Raw genomic sequence first — 20289 nt, 5'->3', positions numbered from 1 at the left:
TGCATTCCATGTCCCTGAAAAGCTCCATATATCCCTTTCAGTCTCCTCCAAACCTCATCCAAGAACCAGTGGTTTCTATCACTACAGATCAACTTTCTGTTATTGAATTTTATGGAAAATTCCATTAACATTTTTTATAGAAGAGTTATGGAAAGGTTATGAAGCATGGACTCAATCATACAGCATATGCCCCCCTCTGTATCTGGCTTCTTTGCTTAACATGATCTCTGCAGAATTCATTATGTGGCTGTGTCTGGCAGAAGTGCACTCTCTTCAGTGCTGAGTGGTCTTCCACTGTATAAATATGCCACATTTGGCTACCCACTCCTCTGCCGATGTACATTTGGGTTGCTTCTAGTTTGGGGATATTATGGCTAAAGGTCTTGTATGTGAATCTTTTTATGAACACACATTTTCATTTCTCTTGGATAAAAATCTAGGCATGAAAGTCGTGAGTCTTATGGTAACTGCACTGGTTAAATCTGCCAGGCAGATTTCCAAGTGGTCGTTATGACTTGTAAAAGGATTCTGTACCACTACTGGGATGTGCTCATCTTTTTACCATTAGCCACTCCTGTGGATGTGAAGTGTTGTCTCCTTGTGGTGTTAGATTGCTATTTTCCATCAGTCTGGTAGAACCTGACTGCATCACTACTTCCAGGTACCCATGGGGACAAGGACTTTGCTGCTCACGTGGGTCACAAGTTCCAAGAGAAAGTATGAGCAGACAGTAGTCAGGAGCTGAGGCCCAGAGGCCAGGGCGCATGTCTCAGCGCATGCTCTGGAGTGATCACAGTTCCATTCTCCCGACTGTAAGGACCTTTTCCTGAGGTTCCATGGGCAGTCTCAGGAAGCAGGAGCCTGCAGAAATTCAGAAGAGAAAAGAAACACATACCTGCTATTTTTTTCCGCATCCACGGACACACAAAGAGCCACACAAAGAGGGCAAACAGCAGAGCCACACCAAAGGAAATGAGAGCTATTGCCCACATGGGAAGAACCAGGCCCAGCACTGGAAAAGAAAAATGAACAGCAGTGTTACTATTGGTGAGGCCTCATGTCAACGTACTTTCTGTTTCCCCAATGTAAAAAACCAACAAAACCACCTGGATTTTATATTTAATAAATTCTTGGACTGGGGATATAGCTAAGCAGGAGAGGGCTTGCCTGGCAAGCACAAAACCCTGGGCTCCATCACCAAACCAATTAAAAAACCTCTTTACCAAAGCAAATCAAAGCAGGCAAGCTGTACATCTGGGGGTAGAAAGCCATTCGTTAAGAAACACTATACCTTGTGAATATGTGCTTGCATTAGTTAGTAAACTAATTATTAAAATGCTACCAATTTGGCAAAACAATACAGCCAAATACAATACAGTTGTTTACTGTACATATTATGTCAGTATCTAAACTGCTGAGCGGACAACTGTGGCCAAGAAGGAGTCAGCTGTCCTCTGTGCTAACATGACAGACAGCCCCACCCGCCTGCTAGAGGATACTGACGTGAGAACGTGGCACCTTCCCCTATGGCCCCTCTCTGGCCCCTCAGGAGTTAGAAGCTCTGCTTTGAATGGATACATCTCTGATCACATACAGAAAACTTTCTAAAGTCAGCTCAGAGAAAAAGTTTGTTCAAAGGACACAGACCTTCAACTGTAACTTTTCTGTGAAGTATCAACCTAAGGAATTGCAAGGCAGAAGAAACTGTCCAGTGAAACCCAGTGATGCACTCTGGGTAGCAACGCATTAGCTGATAAAAGGGCGGGAGTGGACGGAGTTCAGGGACGTCTTTTGTCCTCAGCACTGTTTTGTTTCCAGTGCTCTTCACTCTGAATTTTGTCCAATTTCTGTCACTGGGGGGGGGGGCGACAACAGGTGTCTTTCAGATGCATTCACAAGTGTGCCACTTAAACTCTCACGCACACGTGAGCATACAGATGTATCGACAAAAACAGCCTACTACAGCACCATTTATAGTGATGAGAATTTCAGAACAACCAGGACATGCGTCACTACGGAAATGTAAAAATAATCGTAGTACACAGGCGCACAAGCGAGGCACATCTGTCTGCATGGAGAAGGGAGAGAGGCCCAAGAGCCACACTGCATGCTCAAAAAGAAACCATCCCTCATTCCCTGTGTGAATGCATGAAGAAAGTTCCAGAAAGATACAGGTTAAAATGGGAAACTGTAGGGGACTTCGCTTCTTAGTACATAAATTTTTACACTGTAACTTCAAAGATATTTCATGAAATGTCATTTTGTAAACTGTTAGAACTTTTTTTTTTTACCATCTAAAGGAGTTACCCTATTTATTACTTTATATAAACAAACCAGCTCAAAGTTAGTCAATTATGGAATTACTGAACATTCTGATAACTCTTAAGAGGTTACAGAATGGGGAGTCAGAATTATTGTATATAAACATTAAAGTAAAACCTCATAGGCCCCTACTTTACGGGCAGCTGGGGGCCACAGTGGGCATACTTAGGCAGCTCCTCCAAAAACCCCAGTGACATTGCACAACTGTGGACTCAGCACAGCTCTCAGCTGCACAGTGTTAACTGGCAGCCCGGTGCCCCTAAAGCTCTGCCTATGAACCTAAGCCTAGAGTTGCTGGTCAAACCACACAAGCTGATGCCATTAGCTGGGCCACGTGTGCCTGTGGCTATGGCCTCCTGGCTTTTGACTTGTATGGGCATGGCAGTGTCTTCATACATGTGATAAAGGGTCACTCCAAAGCTGTTTCTTGTCCAAAAGACTGGTAACAACTCATCACCAACATCAGACCAATCTGTTAACATCCTCCCCACCACCCTGACGGCTTTGAAGCATTTGGCTTGTGAAGAAGTTTCCCCGGGGTTTAGATGATGGAAGCTTGGCAAGTGTGCTACTTTTGGCTTCTCCTTATTGATCTGATCCGGCAGAGGCATGCTTTGTACTGTGGGGACAGGTAAACAATTTGGGATATATGTTTTTTAAATGAATGAGCACTTTTACTACAAGACCCTATTTTTTTCCCATCCATGCCAAGGCAGGACCAAAACAAAAGTAGGGAAGAGTAGCTTCCTGTGCTTCTCCCAAGCCCATCTTCACCTTCCCTGTTAGGGGCACATGGTGTCAGGACTAACAACAGAAGGAGAAACTGAAGTCAATTGTAAGATTTCTGATCCTTTGCTTGGATAAGACACCATATCGTACATGCCCTTTGTACCTTTTACATCACACCTGCCTTTGCCATTGACTTGGCCTGTGAAATGGCCAGAAAATGCTGAGGTGACCCTCCAAATTCCAACAAACAAACAAACAAACAAACAGGGAAGGCAAGACTCAGACATACCCTGAGGGAGGGGAGCAGTAGGGGACAGAGCACAACTATCAAAGAGGAGGACGAAGAGAGATGGGACCTAGGAAAGTAGGGGAAATATTGTGCATAGTAAGAGAGAACCGAGGAACAGAATGGGGACAGGGGTCTTAACAAATAACTCCAGCAGTTGGTAATTTCTCAGAGAATCTTAAGAACACAAAGATTAATTTCAAAGCCTACATATGAGAAATGTAACATCACACAGCTCAAAACCATACTGAATATATACAATCAAGTTTTATGGTAAGAAACAATTCAGTTCAAAAACAGCCTACAAAAGCACTTGGGCCTGGTGTGGTTGTTCATGCCTGTAATCCATCCCAGTACTCCAAAGGCAGAGGTAGGAGGATCACAAGTTCAAGGATAGCTTAGACTACACAGTGAGACTCTGTCTTAAAAAGTTAAAATAAATAAATAAGAAAGAAAACAAAGAGCACTTGAATCAATGTACACCAAAGGCAAAACTTTTTTCTTCTAAAGACTCATCCATCTTACACACAACATATTTTGTGGGAAATTAATTTGTATTGGATTGTCTTCCTGGTGAGGCTTTCAAATTGTTTCCCGATAATTACACCTTCAGAGGGCCTTGTAGCTTCCCTATGTGGATGGACAAAGTAGGGCACAGTGTGAGTTGCTCCTGTTTACTCGCCAAAAGTGGCTGCTAGAGGCCAGAGCTGGGTCACTGAACCTCAGGGGACTTTCGTCTCCAGTTCCTTTCATTTTCTGATGTAACACAGATGTGATGAAGAGTGATTTCGTTCTAACCTCAAGCTTCTTTGTGGTTCTATTCTAAACCCCCAAAAGATCAGACAGATTGCAAGTCACTTAAGGAAGAAATGAATACAGTGTTTTATAAAAGCTCTGCCTCCACTGTCCTTACTTTGTTCTACATCTTACTTTTCACATATAACAATCATCACTAGAATGTGTAAAATAAATACTCCTTCTATGAAACCAGGAAGGCTGTAGCTCTACACGTCCTCACCAGCCCTCCCTACAACTTTCATTCTTACTGATTACAGACTGCACTATTGGTTTTAATTACATATATGATACATTCTCACTCTCAGAATACAGAAAGACCACACAAAATTATGCAATACCCAGTGTGAAATGCGCTCATCACACTCCCTTCTTGAGCTCACTTCCCAGAAAAAAGTAGAGACTATTTTCTAAACAGGTGTGAACACAGTGTGGAGTGCTGGCGAGGGTTTCTTTTCTACTTTTTCGGAAGCAGAATGACCCTATGCGTGACCTGTCACACGACAGTACACTATGGACACACCCCCAGGAATGGCACATGTGCCTGCTCTGTAGCCTGCCCCTACTTATCTTGCCTGAACTCATAAAGCAGGGTCCTGGGGTTTGTTTCCATCAGCACTGAGAAGCATTGAGGGTGCTACCTGTGGAATGGGGGACTGGAAAACTTCTTGAAGAAATGAGGCATACTTCTGAAATAAAATATGGTACTTTCTGGTTTGCACTGTCATTGGGATGTGCATAATATAGTACCAGCTCTTTCAAACCAGGGTTCATTTGTAATAATAGTGAAAAAGAAGGGAACTGAAATCTCTCTGTTTTGAATGCAGCCTTGCGGGTAACTGGAAACGCTTCTTGCCCGGGGCCTCCTCCACCCAGGATCAGGAGCACTGTAGTTGCAAGTGTGCTCCTCCCCAGATCAGCCTTTATGACCACAGCATGGAAGGAAGGCTCAGGTCCTCGGGAGCAAAGCCCCTCTCACAAAGCTGAGAGGCCTGAGGGGCGTGTGCTGAGCTCCTTGGGCTTGAGTTGAAGGAGCTGTAACCAGAGGAGGCAGAAGAGGAGCACGGGGAGAAGATGGAGAAGAGGAGGAAAAAGAAGCAAAGAAAGGGAAAAGGAGGAGGGGGAAAGATAGGGAAGAAAGAGGTGAAAGAAGCAAAGCTGGGGGAGTAAGAGGAGGAGGAGAGGGGAAGGGCGGAGGCGGCAGTGGCAGCCATTCCCTGGTACAGACTTGCCCTGGAGCAACCAGAAACCAGGCCTGGTTATGTTTGAGAATTCACTTGCTGATAAAAAAGAGTGAGCGCAGATTACTAGCTAGAACTTTTGAAGAGTGCTCATTATCTAAGAAATGCAGTAAGACAGCACTGTTTATGGTAAAAGAGGTGATGAGCCAGGCGCACTGGCACGCACGTATAGACCCAGCTATGTAGGAGGCTGAGGCAGGAGAAGTCCAGGGGTTAGAGGCCACTCTGGGTAACACTGAGAGACCTTGCTTCAGAGAAAAAAGAAGAAAGAAAGGAAAGACCCTGTCTTGAAGGAAAGAAGAGGAAAAGAGAGGTGACTTCTGCCGTGGTTCCTAAACTGTAACAAGAACCAGGGACAATACGGGGCTCCCTACTGAACACAGACTACAGGGCTGAAGTATTTTTGGTGTAGCAGGCCCAGGGCTGGGCCAGAGAGTCTGTATTTTTAACAAGTTACTAAGTGACAGTGAGGCTGCTGGTAGAGGGACCTACTTGAAGTTGTACCAGAGGCTTACCAGGTTATCTATCGTGCCTATTCAAAGGGCCATTAATGAATTACAGCATTCACTGTCTAAACACACAACAAAAACCGGGTCCTACAGAACAGGATTGTTTTCAATTAAAAATAAGCTTTTGGCTTGTATCCAACCCAAGTAAATAAGTACTTTGTTTCCTAAAGTTATTTTTGGTTCTTGCTAATCCCTTTTTTAAGGACAAAAATGCAAAGATAAGTTTGTTAAAGTGCAAACTCAGCCTTTGAAGTATAAAAATGGCTTTTATTTGAGATAAATCATGTCTGATACAGAATAAAACAAATCAAACTAAGCCTAAGGTATAAACAACTTCATAATAACTTATGAGTAGAGGAACAGAGGAAGTGAAAAGAAAACACTGTAACTCACATCCAACAAATTCCCACTTAATTCATCTCCATGCATTAAAACACCATTTATCAAAATCTTTTAATGTTGAAACTCATTTTTGTTAGAGAATTCTACTCTTTTATCTCTGAAGCCCCTGTGTAATGAGTGAAAATGTTCTAAGGAAGCAAGGGAACTAAGCAAAATAAATTCTAGACAGACAGAAAAGCAGATGTACGCTGAGGGGACAATGGATGGAGGGGCTGCTGTCACAGTGAGTCTCTTCTTGCCACAACCTCATCAAATATGCCTCTCCGGCTAAGTATGGTACAGCTGGACAAGGAGAGATGCCCTCATAAGGAAAGCGTATATAATTAAAAACTAGTTTGAAAATTAAAGATTAGTTTGAAGGGCAAACAACAACCTTCAATGCTTAAATACACAGAATATTTGGACCCATCTCCTGGATGGATATTCTAGAAATAGTATTTCTAGAACCAAACTATTAACAAACTCCTTTTGCAACTCATTAGAGGAACAAAATAGTTGGTTCTTTGGAGTCATGACCTTTTTCTCCTTCCTTCTCCTCTAGACAAGCCCCTCAAAAAACTTCAGAAACTTCCCATACATATGTGTGGAAAAAGAGAAAGATGGGATGACACAGAACTTGCTGCCAACTTATAGCTGAAAAGAATGAGGACAGTAATGGCTGGTGGTAACAGAAGAGCCTCTGACACATACCAAGAGTTTACGATGTGCCAGGCACTGTGTGAAGTGTCCTGTCCACATCACCACAGGGACTACTGCCTGTCCTCTGTGATGAGGAACGGAAGATATGAGGTGGATATATCATGTTTTTGTGAGAACAGTTGTCACCCTAAATACTTATGCTAACTTGGGGACTGGGACAGTGTTGTGTTTCAGTTCAATAAGGATCTTCAACACCTTTATGCACATGTTTGTATATTCATAATTAAGTAGGTGGCTATTTCTTCACACTAACCAGTATATTAAATACAAACAAAATCATACAGCTGGGTTCCCAAATATATTGGAAGACATTTGTAAACAGAGTTATGAGAAACAATTTGTTAAGGCTGATACACCTTTTATTGTCATTGTCAATAATATTACGTGGTACCAGAACAGAAAGTCCTATGCTAAGTACTTCCTTAAGCTGTCTCACATATCAGTGAAAGTCATTACTAAGACCCTGGGGCTTGGGAGTAGGCTGCCTGGTTCCAGCTGTGATCCTGTGTTGCTAGTCACATGAACTGACACTGCTGTACCTGAGCTTGCCATCTGCAAAGTGGGGATTAATATCCCCAATCTTCCAGAGGGGTGGGGGGACTAAAGGCATCAATTCAGCTCAATAAATTTATCTATTTTCCACAACAGTTCTATGAAGCACTCACATAACCTTCAATGCTTCACCTGTCATATAGTTTAATTTTCCCTAGAATAATTTTCTCGCCCAGTATGATGGTACTTTCAGCAAATGAGATAAATGCACAGCAAAAAGATGGGGGGAAGAAACAGAAAAGACAGGGCAAGTATAGAGAAACTCAAATTCTTTATCTATCTATCTATCTACTTATCTAGTTAGGACTGGGGTTTTTGAACTCAGGGCTTCACACTTGCAAAGCAGGTGCTCAAACTGGGGTCATGGCTCAAGTGGTAGAGCACCTGAATTCAACCTCAGTACCACCAAAAAAAAAAGAGAGAGAGAGAGAGAGAGAATTTTAAAAAAGCAGGCACTCTACCATGTGAGCCATGCTTTCATCCATTTTGCTCTGGTTATTTGGAGATCGGGGTCTCAGGAACTATTTGCCTGGCCTGGTCTTGAAACCAGATCCTCCTGAACTCAGACTCCCAAGTAACTAGGATTTACAGGTGTGAGCCACCAGCATTGGTGATAAACTCAAATTTTTATAAAAAAAAAATTACACAGTTTTTTTTTTGACATTTAGAGAACTAGGAAGCAAGAATAGAGAGGGGGGGAAAAAAGAAAATGAAGAAATAAAAAGAAATCATCCTTATTTGCACTAGCACCCGTTTTCTGTGGTGTTGAGGATGAACCCAGAGTGTCCTGCAGGCTAAGTGCGGCTCTAACAAGAGCTGCCCCAGCCCAGCTCTCTCTTAAGTCACTCATATGAACAGTACTGAAGTACACAAGATAGAAATGTCTAATAAACTAAAACCAGGAACAAATTACACTGAGAAAACGCAATGTGAGAAATTTATAGGATTTCCTCACACTTTGGAAGATGGCACTTTCAATGGAACATGACATGCCACTTAGCAGAAATTTTTTCTTTTCCCCGCTGTGGTGCTGGGTTGGAACCCGGAGCTTGATGCATGTGAGGCAAGCCAGATAAAGCCAAGGAGTGCATGTCACTGTCCATAAAGGGCATCACTAAGATGAAAGCAATTCAAACTGCCGTTTCTGCTGACCTGTGTCCTCACCACAGGGGCAAGGTGCGGCAGGGCAGGCATCTCGCGAGGGAGACAGAAGCATGGATGCTACCAAACGCGCGCATACTTCTGTTCTTTTGTATTTCTGAGCATGCCTCTTGCTGTGTTGCCCAGACTGGGACCACAGATGTGTGCCATTATGCCCAGTATGCAAAAATTTAATAGAACATTAACGGTTCATCAGCACTGACATTTGTGTAAGTAAGAAAACTGTACAAGTTTCTTTCTTTTCCTCTTCAGAAGAAAACAAGAGAATATTTAACACCTCCTTCCCCCCCAAAAAAATCCCTTCAAGCCCTGAATGCTCACAAGAAGAACCCAGATACTTGGCAGACAGACGATCCTAGGTTCTAGGCCAGACTGAGCTACACAGCAAGACTCTTTCAAAAAACTAAAGCAAACCAACCAACCACCAAAAACCCCACAAGCCATCAGAAAAAGAGTGCTGGGTGCTGGTGGCTCACACCTGTAATCCTAGCTACTCAGGAGGCAGAGACCAGGAGGATTGCATGTGGTTCAAAGCTAGCCCGGGCAAATGGTTCTCAAGACCCTATCTCAAAAAAAACTATCACAAAAAAGGGCTGGTGGAGTGGCTCAAGGTGAAGGCCCTGAGTTCAAGCCACAGTACTGCAAAAAAACAAAAACAAAGAAAGAAAAAGAAAAGAGACACAGTACTTCTGAAAAGAAAATCACCACTGCTTTCTAGTTGCTGGAGTAACAAGGTACTGGGAGTTCCACAACTAGACTATAGTACTTTTTTTCTTTTCTCCCTCATAGTACTGGGTTTGAACTCAGGGCCCCACGCTTTCTAGGCAGGCACTATACCACCTGAGCCATACATCCTTTTTTTCTTTTACTTATTTTTCAGATAGGGTCTTACAGACTTTGCCCAGGGCCAGGCTCAACCCAAAATCGTCCTATCTCTGCCTCCAGTGTAACTGGGATTATAAACAAGAATCATCATACCTGGGTTATTGACTGAGATGGGATCTCACTAACTTTTTGCCTGGGTTGGCCTAGAACCATAATCCTCCTGATCTTTGACTCCTAATTAGTTGGGATTACAGGTGTGAGCCACTGGACACTATAGATCACTTCTGAGCTCCCCATACCCCATCACTTGGAGCTGTTACTTGCCTGTGCCTACACAGGACTGGAGAGCCAAACCCCTCTCTCTCCTTCCCCAGCTCAGGGGGTGTGTGATAGAGGAATACATCTGAGACTCAGAGAGGTTCAATGTGCTGCCAAGGCATTACAGCTGGGTAAATGACAGAATGGGGACTGAAATCTTTTTCTTAACTTGCAGGTCTGTTGCCTCTGTATCACATATCTTGTGGTGATGCATCACTACTGTTACTGCTCCACAGGGGCATGAGCAGTGCTGTCTGCTGTTAACCCATGGCAATGATAGCTCCAAGCAAGCCAACGCTGCTAGATTACAGAGCTCCTAATCTGCCATCTCCAGCTTCCACGCATCTTACCTGGCGCTCCTGTGTACATGATGGAGAAGACATTTATTGCTATCGTAGCAGCGTAGAACAGAGGAAGTGCCCGGAGGCCATTGGGCACAGGGTCCTCCTGTGTGACAGTTGAGATAAAGTGAGGTCAGTACTGGAGGCAATGCAGGCAAATGGCACAAGGCACCATTATAGGAAAGCCTTCCCCATCCCACATGGGCTGGCACATCACTGCCTTGTGGCCTGCTGTGTGTGCAGGGGATATCTTGTCTACACAAATGCAGCTTCAAAGAGCCCACTATTATGCCAGCAGACAAGATGGCACTAGAGTCACATGAGCTGACATCAGACTTAGAACTACTGGGGAGGGCTGTGCCCGGGGACCGAAGCCCAGAACTTAGCACATTCTTCCAAATCCACAGAGCCTTCTGCTTGGCTAAATTCACATTTACCCCTATTGGTCTACAATCTACAAGTATTTTGAGACTGATCTTCTTTTAGGATGTGGGCCCTATTGGAAGGAAGTTAGGTCACAGGGAGTGTGTCCTTGAAGGGGATGTGAGGACCCCAGCCCCTCCTCTTCCTCTTTCTTTGTTTCTCCACCACCAGGGAGTGAACAGGTCCCCTCCACGATGTACTATGCCGCCACAAGCCCCAAGCAATCATGAACGGAAACCTCTGAAATCATGAGCCAAAATAACTTCCCTCCTGAAGAGTTGTTTATCTCAGGTATTTTGTCACAGGGATGAAAAGCTGGCTAACACAAAGTTCTAATGTCAGGTAGCACAGAAGGGCAAGTATAGTCTATGATGCCTAGAAAGAAGGCACTGAAGGTTTCTAGGATAAATGACAGCATTTGAGGAAATGAAAATACTAACTACCCTGTTTGATCATTGTATACATGTACTGAAATATAACACTTACTCCATAAATAAGTACAAGTATTACATGTGTATTAAAAAATAAATCTTCAAAAGAAAAAAGATATTGCAACAGTCCCTTCAAAGTCAAATAAAAAATGGCAATAAAGATTTTTTAAAGATTACTGACCTTTGGCGAGCTCTAATTTTAATCTCATTTTATTTTTTAGACAAAATGTATCCCTCTAGCTACATTTCCTATTTTGTCTTCTCTCAAATTAGGTCAGCATTTCAGGTCTTTCTTTGTGAAAAGAATGGGAAGGAAAGCACCTTTACCTCTGAGTAAGTTGATTATCTGGCTGCCTTTAGTGACAGTCAATTTCAAGATCTTCTTCAGTCTCACGGTTCTGTTTAACAGTCAGGAGGTCATCACCGTTCCCTTTTGAGGTTGCAGCCCCATTCCTGAGAGTGCTGCTAGTCACACAGCCAAAGAAGCACCACCTGCACTGCCCACCTAGGGGAGTCTGTGTGCTCACCATGGTTCATTCTGGCTACAGGAGTAATGTCTAAGTCCAGGGAGCGGACCTTAACAATGTAAACATAACTCTCTCTCTCCAAGCCCTCTCACTATTAACTTCTATTGCGTTGAACCAAAATTAGCCCTAAAATTTAAAAAAATTAACAGCTCACTTACCTTTTTTAAGATGAACATTCTGATCAGTACAAACAGCACGCCAGACATGAAACCAGACAACAGTGGAGATATAAACCAAGAAGCAACTGAATGATTAAAAAAAATCTAATGAATATTAAAATTCATCCTCAATCATGGTCATATTTATATAATACAATGGCAACCAGTATATTTTATAAATTAATGGGTATTTCTAGAATTGTTTATCCTAACTAGAACACAGCCAGCTCTCCTGACACCATCCACACACGGCTCTACCCAGACACACTCGCAATCATGGGTGGCACCTGCTTCTCAAGCTCTGGCCTCAGCAATCACAGTCATCCAGTCCCACTGAGACCCTCCATCTGCTTTCAAACCAATACATGGAGACACAGGACTCACTCCAACAGTATGGTTATTTAAAAGGCGGGCCACCTTCCATTTCCTTTGCCAGGTCCAGCCTGGTACTTCATGTCTGACCTCTAGTGACTGGAACCAGAAGCCTAGGATCTAAGGTGATTTTCTTGGCTGTCTGTGTCCCTGTGTGGCAGGTCAGGGATTCTGAGTAACCTACAGCTCATGAGGCCACGGGAGTTCAGGTTAAAAAAAAAAAAAAAAGAAAGAACAACCCAGCAGATGGGGATAGGGCAAAGGAATATTTTCCACAGCAGGTGGGGATAAGCAGATTTGCCTCTTGTTAAAAGCAGATCAGCAGAGTCAGCAGTCAGACCTCTGGGAATAGGAACAACCTACGAGGAACACTGCTGCCTCCTTCCAAGGGGAGATAGAACATCTCTTGACTACAGTGAAGGTAGATGGCAGGGACCTGATTTTGAGGCTTTACCATGACTGTGAAGGCTGAGCCCTGGACTCATGGCATTTTCCTTGCTTGGGCCTGACCTTTCTCTGAACTTTAGACTGATTTAATCAAATAAGTTTCTCTTCTGCTTGGAAAGCACAGACTTTCAAAGCTGTGTCGGATGTAACATTTTAAGAGTAAAAAGACAGTGTAACACATAATACTTCACAATCTCCACTAACTGAAACTTGAAGGGAAAATGTATCTCCATACAATGTGGGTTTTATAAAGCTTTACATTTGAAGGGAAAAACCGTATTATAAAGGCAATTTTTAATAAAACTTACTCTAGAAAAGGTAAATTTTCCTTCTTATAGGTAAAAGAAAATGGCAATTACCAATCTTGACAAGCTCCATCCACTGCACACCTTTTGTGCCAATCGCAACAAGTGAGAATCCTATGGTCGAACCAACAATGCAGTGGGTTCCTGAGATTGGAAGTCTCAGGAAGGATGCAATCAGCTGCCAAACAGCTGAACCTATAGATGGAAAGATTTAAAAAAAAAATCAGACACATGGCACAGTCTTAAATGGCCACCTAGGGAAGAAATCCAAATTGTTGTTCTCCATAATGACATCTCCCAGAGCTTAATTTTCTATCCAAAGTGCTGAAGTCTTGACAAAAATCACTCAATTAGCTTGAAGGAAAGACTATTCCTTCTTAGCAACTCTGTTTCACAGGTGAGGCTCCTGACATCGGTTCATTAACTGCCTTTGTCACATGAGGGTGAGGGTGCCAATGATAAGCCTGTTTGGATGTGAAGTATGGCTAGAACCAAGCCACCGCACATAGAAAGATAAGAAAGCCAACAGATGGGGGAGGTTTGCTATACTTACACCTTTTAGTCACATAACAAGGGCTAGGAGTTGGGCCAGTTCACAGTAGTCTGTGTAAGAGAGCAAAAAACCACCCTTATTTTGCCTTTTGCCTCCCAGGTGAAAAGTAACTGGGATATTTAACCCAAAGTTGGGTATTTGCTCTCAGATCCTGCTCGGTTTGGCTTTGGGTCCTTTTACGTTCACTTTAGCCCTCTCTTACAGGCTTAATATTTTTCGAGGCTATAGTTCATAAGCAGATCAGATTCTGCAGTGAGTATGAAAAGCGTCTGCCGGGCAAGATCACTTTCAGCAGCACTTGTTGAACTGTACAGCAATGAAGAGTTGGCCGATAAACTGGGCACAGTATTAATCCAGAATGTTAATTCTGGAAACTTGGTTGCTTGGTAGCAGCAGCACTGTTAAGCAGACCCCTGGCATTTTCTTCAATGACATCTGAGCTACAGAGGGTCACTTTTGGCCACACAGGTCACAATTTGTGAGGCAATGTGGACAGCTGCTCCAGCGAGGGCTGGGTATGCTGACCTTTGAGCTGAGGCTGGCTGTGACCCCGTGTGTATCCCCAAAGCATGTGCTGGGAGAGTTGTGCTGTCAAATAGTGGCAGGCTCTGTGGTAGCACCTGGCTTCCCCTGGACAGTTCCTGAGGCCTTACCTCTGAGCCCTGGGCTCCACAGGGACTGTCTGCTTCAACAAGAAAGGCAGCTCTGTAACCCCAGCCCTAAGGAGTCAGAGGCAGGAGGATCACAAGTTCCAGGCTAGCCTGGGGTACACAGTGACTTCAAGGCCAGTCTGGGCTATGAGACTCTGTCTCAAAAACCCAAAACTACAAAAATGCTTAAAACTTAGTAAGTCTCACATAAATAACTCTAGTGATGTAAGAGGATGGTGCAAGCTCACCCCACTGCACACAGATCAGAAGATTTTTTCCCTCCTGAAAACTGCTCTGATTTCTCTCACCAACTTTGTGAAATAGGTCTAGAGGAGAGTTTGTAAGGAATGGTGGGGAGTAGGAAGCAGGAAGAGAGGGGCAGGGGAATAGTGAAGGGACCTCTGGTGGGAGGGGCAGGTGGGATAGGTTCACATTGGGATTTGTGATGGATCGAAGCCTCCTCACCCTCAGAAACTGCTGACGGTAAGGGGATTAATGCATGCCAAGAAGAAAAGTGGGGGAAAGAAATGTTTGAATGCAAAGTAATAGCATTCTCCAAGAGGAAAGGGATGAACTATGGGATAAGGGTGCAAGGAGAAACCTAGGGAACATGGGAGACAGGCATGTCTGGGGTAACAGAAGATGAAAGAAATGGCAGAGCAAAGGGTCAGGGTCACAATGGAAACAACAGGCAGATGTGGATAAGGGCAGGGCACAGAGTGGAGAAGGGAGCAGAGGGGGAGCAGGGGCTGTACACATCTTATGCAGCTTAAGGAGATAGCTTGTTACACTAGTGTGGATGCTTCCATGAGAAGATGCACAGGATAGAATTCCCAGTGGGGTCATGAAGTCATGGTGGTTCACATAAAGTGGACTGACTTACTTTAGGGCTGAGCCAATTCTCAAGATGACTCGTTCAGGAAGTTTAGGTGGCATTAACAATTTCTTCTACCCAACCAACTTAACTCTAACACAAATCTATCAGAAAGCAGAGGGCCATAGGCTGGGGGAGAAGTTACTAAGAAAAAATAGAACAGAATAAAAGGATAGGGAGAGGGGAGAGAAGAAAAAATGGGGATAGAATTTAGAAGAGAAAGAGAATTCAAGAATCAACAGAATTAGCTCTGATTTTGGTCAATGGTTATACCACCATTTTAAATTTACATAGCTCCCAATTGTAAGGAATTTGACTTAAAAAAATCTAGGTAACTCATACAAATTCCTACAAAGCAAACTTTGAAATTCATCTAACCACACACCAGGGGAAAAAAAGACGAAAGAAATCAAAGCAAACAATCATGTCATTCGAGCAAAACCTCAAATTGCTTTGGTAAACCCAAATTCTAGTTGAGGTAAGAATCCTTCATTCTTTCAGTAAAGAGCCAAGGCCAAGGGTGGGAAAACTGGAAGTTGGACAAATTATATTGACTACACAAAATTAGTAGGGACATGAACTCAGTTCTCAAAACTCCATCTAACTGAATTTCTCAGGGCAGCCTCGCTGGCAAGTCTCCTCAATAAACACTACACTCTCCAAGGCAAGGAAAAGGTAAACTCCAGTTAGGATGAAACTCCACCAGCATTTTCCTTTATTTCTCCCACAATTGAGACAATGTGGACTTGCCCGTATGACCTTGACAAGAAAAATCTTTTTTTTGTGTGTGTGGGACTAGGCTTTGAACTCAGGACTTTGAGTTTTCACTCTACCACTTGAGCCACTCCTCTAGTCCATTTGTTTTGGTTATTCTGGAGATGGATCTCTTGAACTATTTGCCCAGGCTTGCCTCAAACCACAATCCTCTCAATCTCAGCCTCCCAAGTAGCTAGGATATAGGTATGAACCACTGGCTCCCAGCTATAAGAAAAATCTTAATTTCAGTTTAATATGATTAAACTGTAGATACCTAACACGAATATCATGGGTAAATTTTACAAATGGTTATTTTTCTAAGGGAAATTTTAATTAAATCTAATTATGCTGAGAAATCTATGTTCAGTAAAGGAAGTAAAATAATTACAGTAGCTATTGGTATTACAGCAACCTTGGCCTTCCATCTTTATGACACACAGTACTGAGAAGCAGGACTCCATGGCATGTATTACCAGGCTACGGTGCTGTTGATGTCACAGCTTGTCCCTCTTTCTGCTCTGACCAGGTGCCTTTAATGACTCTCAAACTAACCTAATGCAACTGAATGATGGGCGTTATCTTCCATTTGGCAAGCGATCGCCACATTCTGGGTACCTGAGGAATGCTAGTGACAGTGTAAATAACTAGGGACTTGTGGAACATGGCTGTGTCCTTGGTACACCAGCATCTTACCTCCTACTGCAGGACTCTTCCTACAAAGAAGATGTCCTACTGAAAGCACAAGGTGGTGGAAATCCTCTCTAACCCTCTTCTCCCTAACCAAATTACCCGTATAGACCGGTTGGCTGTTGTGACGTCATCTCTACCTAGAGGCAAGCAGAAAGAGTCCTGTCAGCTGCACTGGACAATTCCTGCCTGGAATTTTCTTTCAACTGAAGCAGGGCAGTAAGGGAATCCCTCCCTCCCAACAAACACACACATACACAAAGGCTCCAATATCTAAGGTCACCATGAAAAATGGAGAAATTACACTGCCCAACCAGCCAAGGTGCTATTACCACAGTTTACTCCCTCAAATTATTCATCTACACAACTTAAAGCCAGCATTACAAAGGTCAGACTACACATAGCTAACATACAATCCTCTTTTTGTCAGAAAGGGAAACACACTTATCAAATGGTGCTCTAAGAAATAGACTCAGAAACCAAAACAAAAGCCACATAAAGGTTGCAAATAACACAGCAGAGCAGAATTTCTTGAAACATAAGCACTTGAGTAAGATTCATTTGGTACTGGCTTTAGAACGTAAACTGAGAATAAGACAGTCAAATAATAAATACTGTTATTAGTTTTGTATGGTTGTTTCTTGGTGCTAGAGGTAGAGAACCCAGGGCCTTGGGGATAATAAACACGAATCTTCCCGTGGGCCACCCCTCCCCACCCCTTCCCAAATAGTCTTATTATTTTGCAGTGCTGAAGAAGCACTCTACCACTGAGTCATACTCTCGGCCCCAAATGTTGTTTTATGACACCCATATTTTCAAACCATTCATTACATCCTAACTGATGAAAAATCATAAGAAAAATATAAACAACCTGCAAAGAAATTTCATAGTAAAAATATGAAACACATTCACTTAGACTATTATTTCCTTAATCACTTTTAAACAACTCTAAAACAATAAAGACCTATTCTACAAATAGTACTCACATAGCTGAAATTTATTTTAACCACTCAAATTGCTAAAAATTTGAGAAAAATGTCTTTATATTTGAAGCTTTAAAAATCATAATCACATTAAAGCACAGAAAGCGAAAGTCAGATAGTAAATACAAAACATCAAACCAGTGTCTGAAAACTTAAAACAAAGGTCACCTGTATGGAAATGGCAAAGGAAGCAGGGAGGCAGGAGGGCAGACACCCCTTCCCCCGCCCCCTTGGTGTAAGGCTAAAGCTACTCACCAACCATGGCGCTCACTTCCCCAGCCATGAGCGTTTCTATGGTCTCATTGTACAGGTTCACATCAATGATGCCTTTTCGGATAGTCTCTCCTACTTTGGCTCCCAATAACACAGAGCCAGTGGTTTCAAATACTGAAGCCAGAATGCATGCCTGTCTCAAGGTCACCACACCGGAGCCCACAGCCGTACCAAAGGAATTGGCAACATCATTTGCACCAACAGAAAATGCCAAGATAAAAGCTATAATAAAACCCAAAACGACCATCCACAAATACTCATCCATGGCCATTTTAGAAAATAGGCTCCAGGTACTTTTCTTTCGCAGAAATATTTTAAATAAACAAAGCTTGAGGTTATTAACTTCGTAAGACCGAGAGTTCTTGTAAACAGTGAGTTTGCTCTGGAAAGTGCTGGACAGTGTTGGAGCCTGGACAAACTGCTAACTGTTGGTTTTCAAACTACTGTCAGTACAGTTCATTTGGTTGTGTTCAGTCAGCGGTAAAACACATTCCATATTTTTTCTCCCAGTCTGGGAAAGCCGGTTTGTCGCCTCCTGTAATAAGGAAAACAGAAGAAATCAGTTGCCCTGTGCACCTGTAACAGCTGTTCTTTCAGAAATAAATGTTTAAGCTTGTTAATGGGATCTCACTTGGCATATGACAGCTCTAACCATACAGCAATTTGAGGAAGATTAGAATATAAAAAATAGAATTTAAAAAATAACGCTGGTTTCAGATAGAGACTGAAGCATGTTTTCTAACTACAGACTGACAGGTCTTCATCTTACTAGGTGAAGTTTTTATGTAATTTGAAAAACATATTTGATCATTATTTTTAGAGATGAACAATTGCCTCAAATGAGCAAAAGATCGAGAAGTGAGCTGTGAAGATTATAGTTTTTCAAACATGTGGCTGGGTTCTTGAACAGTAATGACGATTCTGATTCTCTGACATCCCACAGGGCGTGGCTCAGCATCCACCTGCACATTCACACATGGAACGAGCCCTTTATGTTACGGGTGCATCCTGCATGTGTCTACAAACTATGGAACAAGGTCACTCAACTAGAAGTGACAAAGGTGAAAGCTGAAGGCCTTGAAGAAGGAACAGAGCAACAGGACAAGGCAGTCCTGTTAAGGCTGGAGTCAGTGTGTCATCAGCCTGCCACTTCTCATCTCACCCGGGAAAAGCCAGAGGCCCCACCATGGCCAGTGAGACTCCTGCCTATCCCTGATCCCCAGTTTACTGCCCTCAGCGACTTTCCACCCTCCCTCTGGCTCTTCGCTCTTCCCTGAAAACTCAAAACACATCTGATCTCTGGACTTTGGCACCGAGGATCCCTCTCCTGGACAGCTGCACAGTTCTCCCTTCACTGCACCGAGACCTGCCTGCCTGCGAGGCCAACGCTTCCCTCTACTGCCTTTCTCTCTGACTCGCCCCTGATTCACTCATTCATTCTTCTTGTCTGGATTTCCCACTCGCACCCAGGGACTTCATTCACTGCCACATTCTCTGGACACAGCCTAGTGCCTGCCATGGGTTAAGCCCTAGTCAGTTTGTTGACTAAATGAAGAAAGGAGTTATTAAACAAATGGAGAAAAGTCTTGCTTATACCTTCTGCCACAGAATACATCTGTATAGCAAAATTGTCATTAAAAGTTTTATAACCATAGTATTCTAGTCCTATACAGTCAAAGGACGAAGGTTATGTATTTTCTCTGATGATGCTAAGCATCAGAATGGCGCCATGCGTGGTGTTTCTTCACAAATACCGAACTGAACAGAATGAATCAAGCTGACCCCACATGTCACATACAATACTTTAACCAATCAACCATACATTATTTAGGAGGGAAAGCAGAACACAAAGTTTTCTACACACTGTGATTATGGCAATGCTAACAATGCACATAAAAAGACCACAAGGTGCATCTGGGGTGCTGCTCAGTGGTAGAGTGCTTGTGTAGCACGTGCAAGGCCTGGGTTCATCCCCAGCACTGCAAGAAAAAAAGAAAACAAAAGACAAAAGGCAATATACTAAAGTGATAATGTGAACAGGAGTGCAGCTGATGATTTTTTTACTTTCTTCTGAAACTACATACTGCATGCTTTTCAAATGAAAACAATATACAATAAACAACCAGCAAACACTGTGAGCTCTATCTATGCATGCAATGCACGGGCATATGATTAAACAGAAAATGGACATTGATAGAGCTTATAATTTTCTAAGATATGCAGTTCTGGAAATTCAGATTCCAATTGAGGAAAATAAGAGAAAGAATTTTATTAATATGATGGGCATATTAAATCTTTAAGTGAAAAGCATAATAATATATATAAAAGTATTTTACATCTTAAAATAGAAACAGATTCTTAACGAAATCTTTTTTTGCCAGACGAGGCTGCAATAGGGTCAATAACAATATTCAGCAAGTATTTATGGGAACTTCCTCTGTGCAGTCACTAGGAACATAATGGGAGTGAAAATGGATGCAGTACTGGCACATATGGGGCTTGAAGTCCAGTGGAGGAATTAGGCATCAATCAGATAACAACACAAATGTCATTAAAAGTTTTATAACTTTAGTATTCTAGTCCTATACAGTCAAGGGACGAAGGTTGTATGTTTTCTCTGATGGTGCTAAGCATCAGAATGACCTCCACACTGGTAACAAGTGCCATGAA

General features: G+C 42.8%; 1 protein-coding gene across 6 annotated transcripts in view; it reads right to left on the bottom strand.

Annotated features, from left to right (window-relative positions):
* The window catches only part of Slc20a2 (solute carrier family 20 member 2), a 92086-nt gene that overhangs the window by 17774 nt on the left and 54023 nt on the right, over nt 1-20289 (bottom strand). For all 6 annotated transcript variants that reach the window (XM_020179459.2, XM_074054586.1, XM_020179462.2 and 3 more), the window contains exons 2-6: nt 17602-18154; nt 12898-13038; nt 11720-11805; nt 10190-10286; nt 896-1012 (exon numbers count right to left, since the gene is read on the bottom strand). In XM_020179459.2, coding sequence (XP_020035048.1) covers nt 896-1012; nt 10190-10286; nt 11720-11805; nt 12898-13038; nt 17602-17890 — 730 coding nt within the window. In that variant the 5' untranslated portion in view covers nt 17891-18154. The remainder of the gene's footprint in view (nt 1-895; nt 1013-10189; nt 10287-11719; nt 11806-12897; nt 13039-17601; nt 18155-20289) is intronic.

Source organism: Castor canadensis, chromosome 14, assembly GCF_047511655.1.
Source record: "Castor canadensis chromosome 14, mCasCan1.hap1v2, whole genome shotgun sequence".
In the NCBI taxonomy this organism is placed as follows: Eukaryota; Metazoa; Chordata; class Mammalia; order Rodentia; family Castoridae; genus Castor; species Castor canadensis.
The sequence above is the reverse complement of the archived record's forward strand: the minus strand, read 5'-3'. Positions and strand labels throughout refer to the sequence as shown.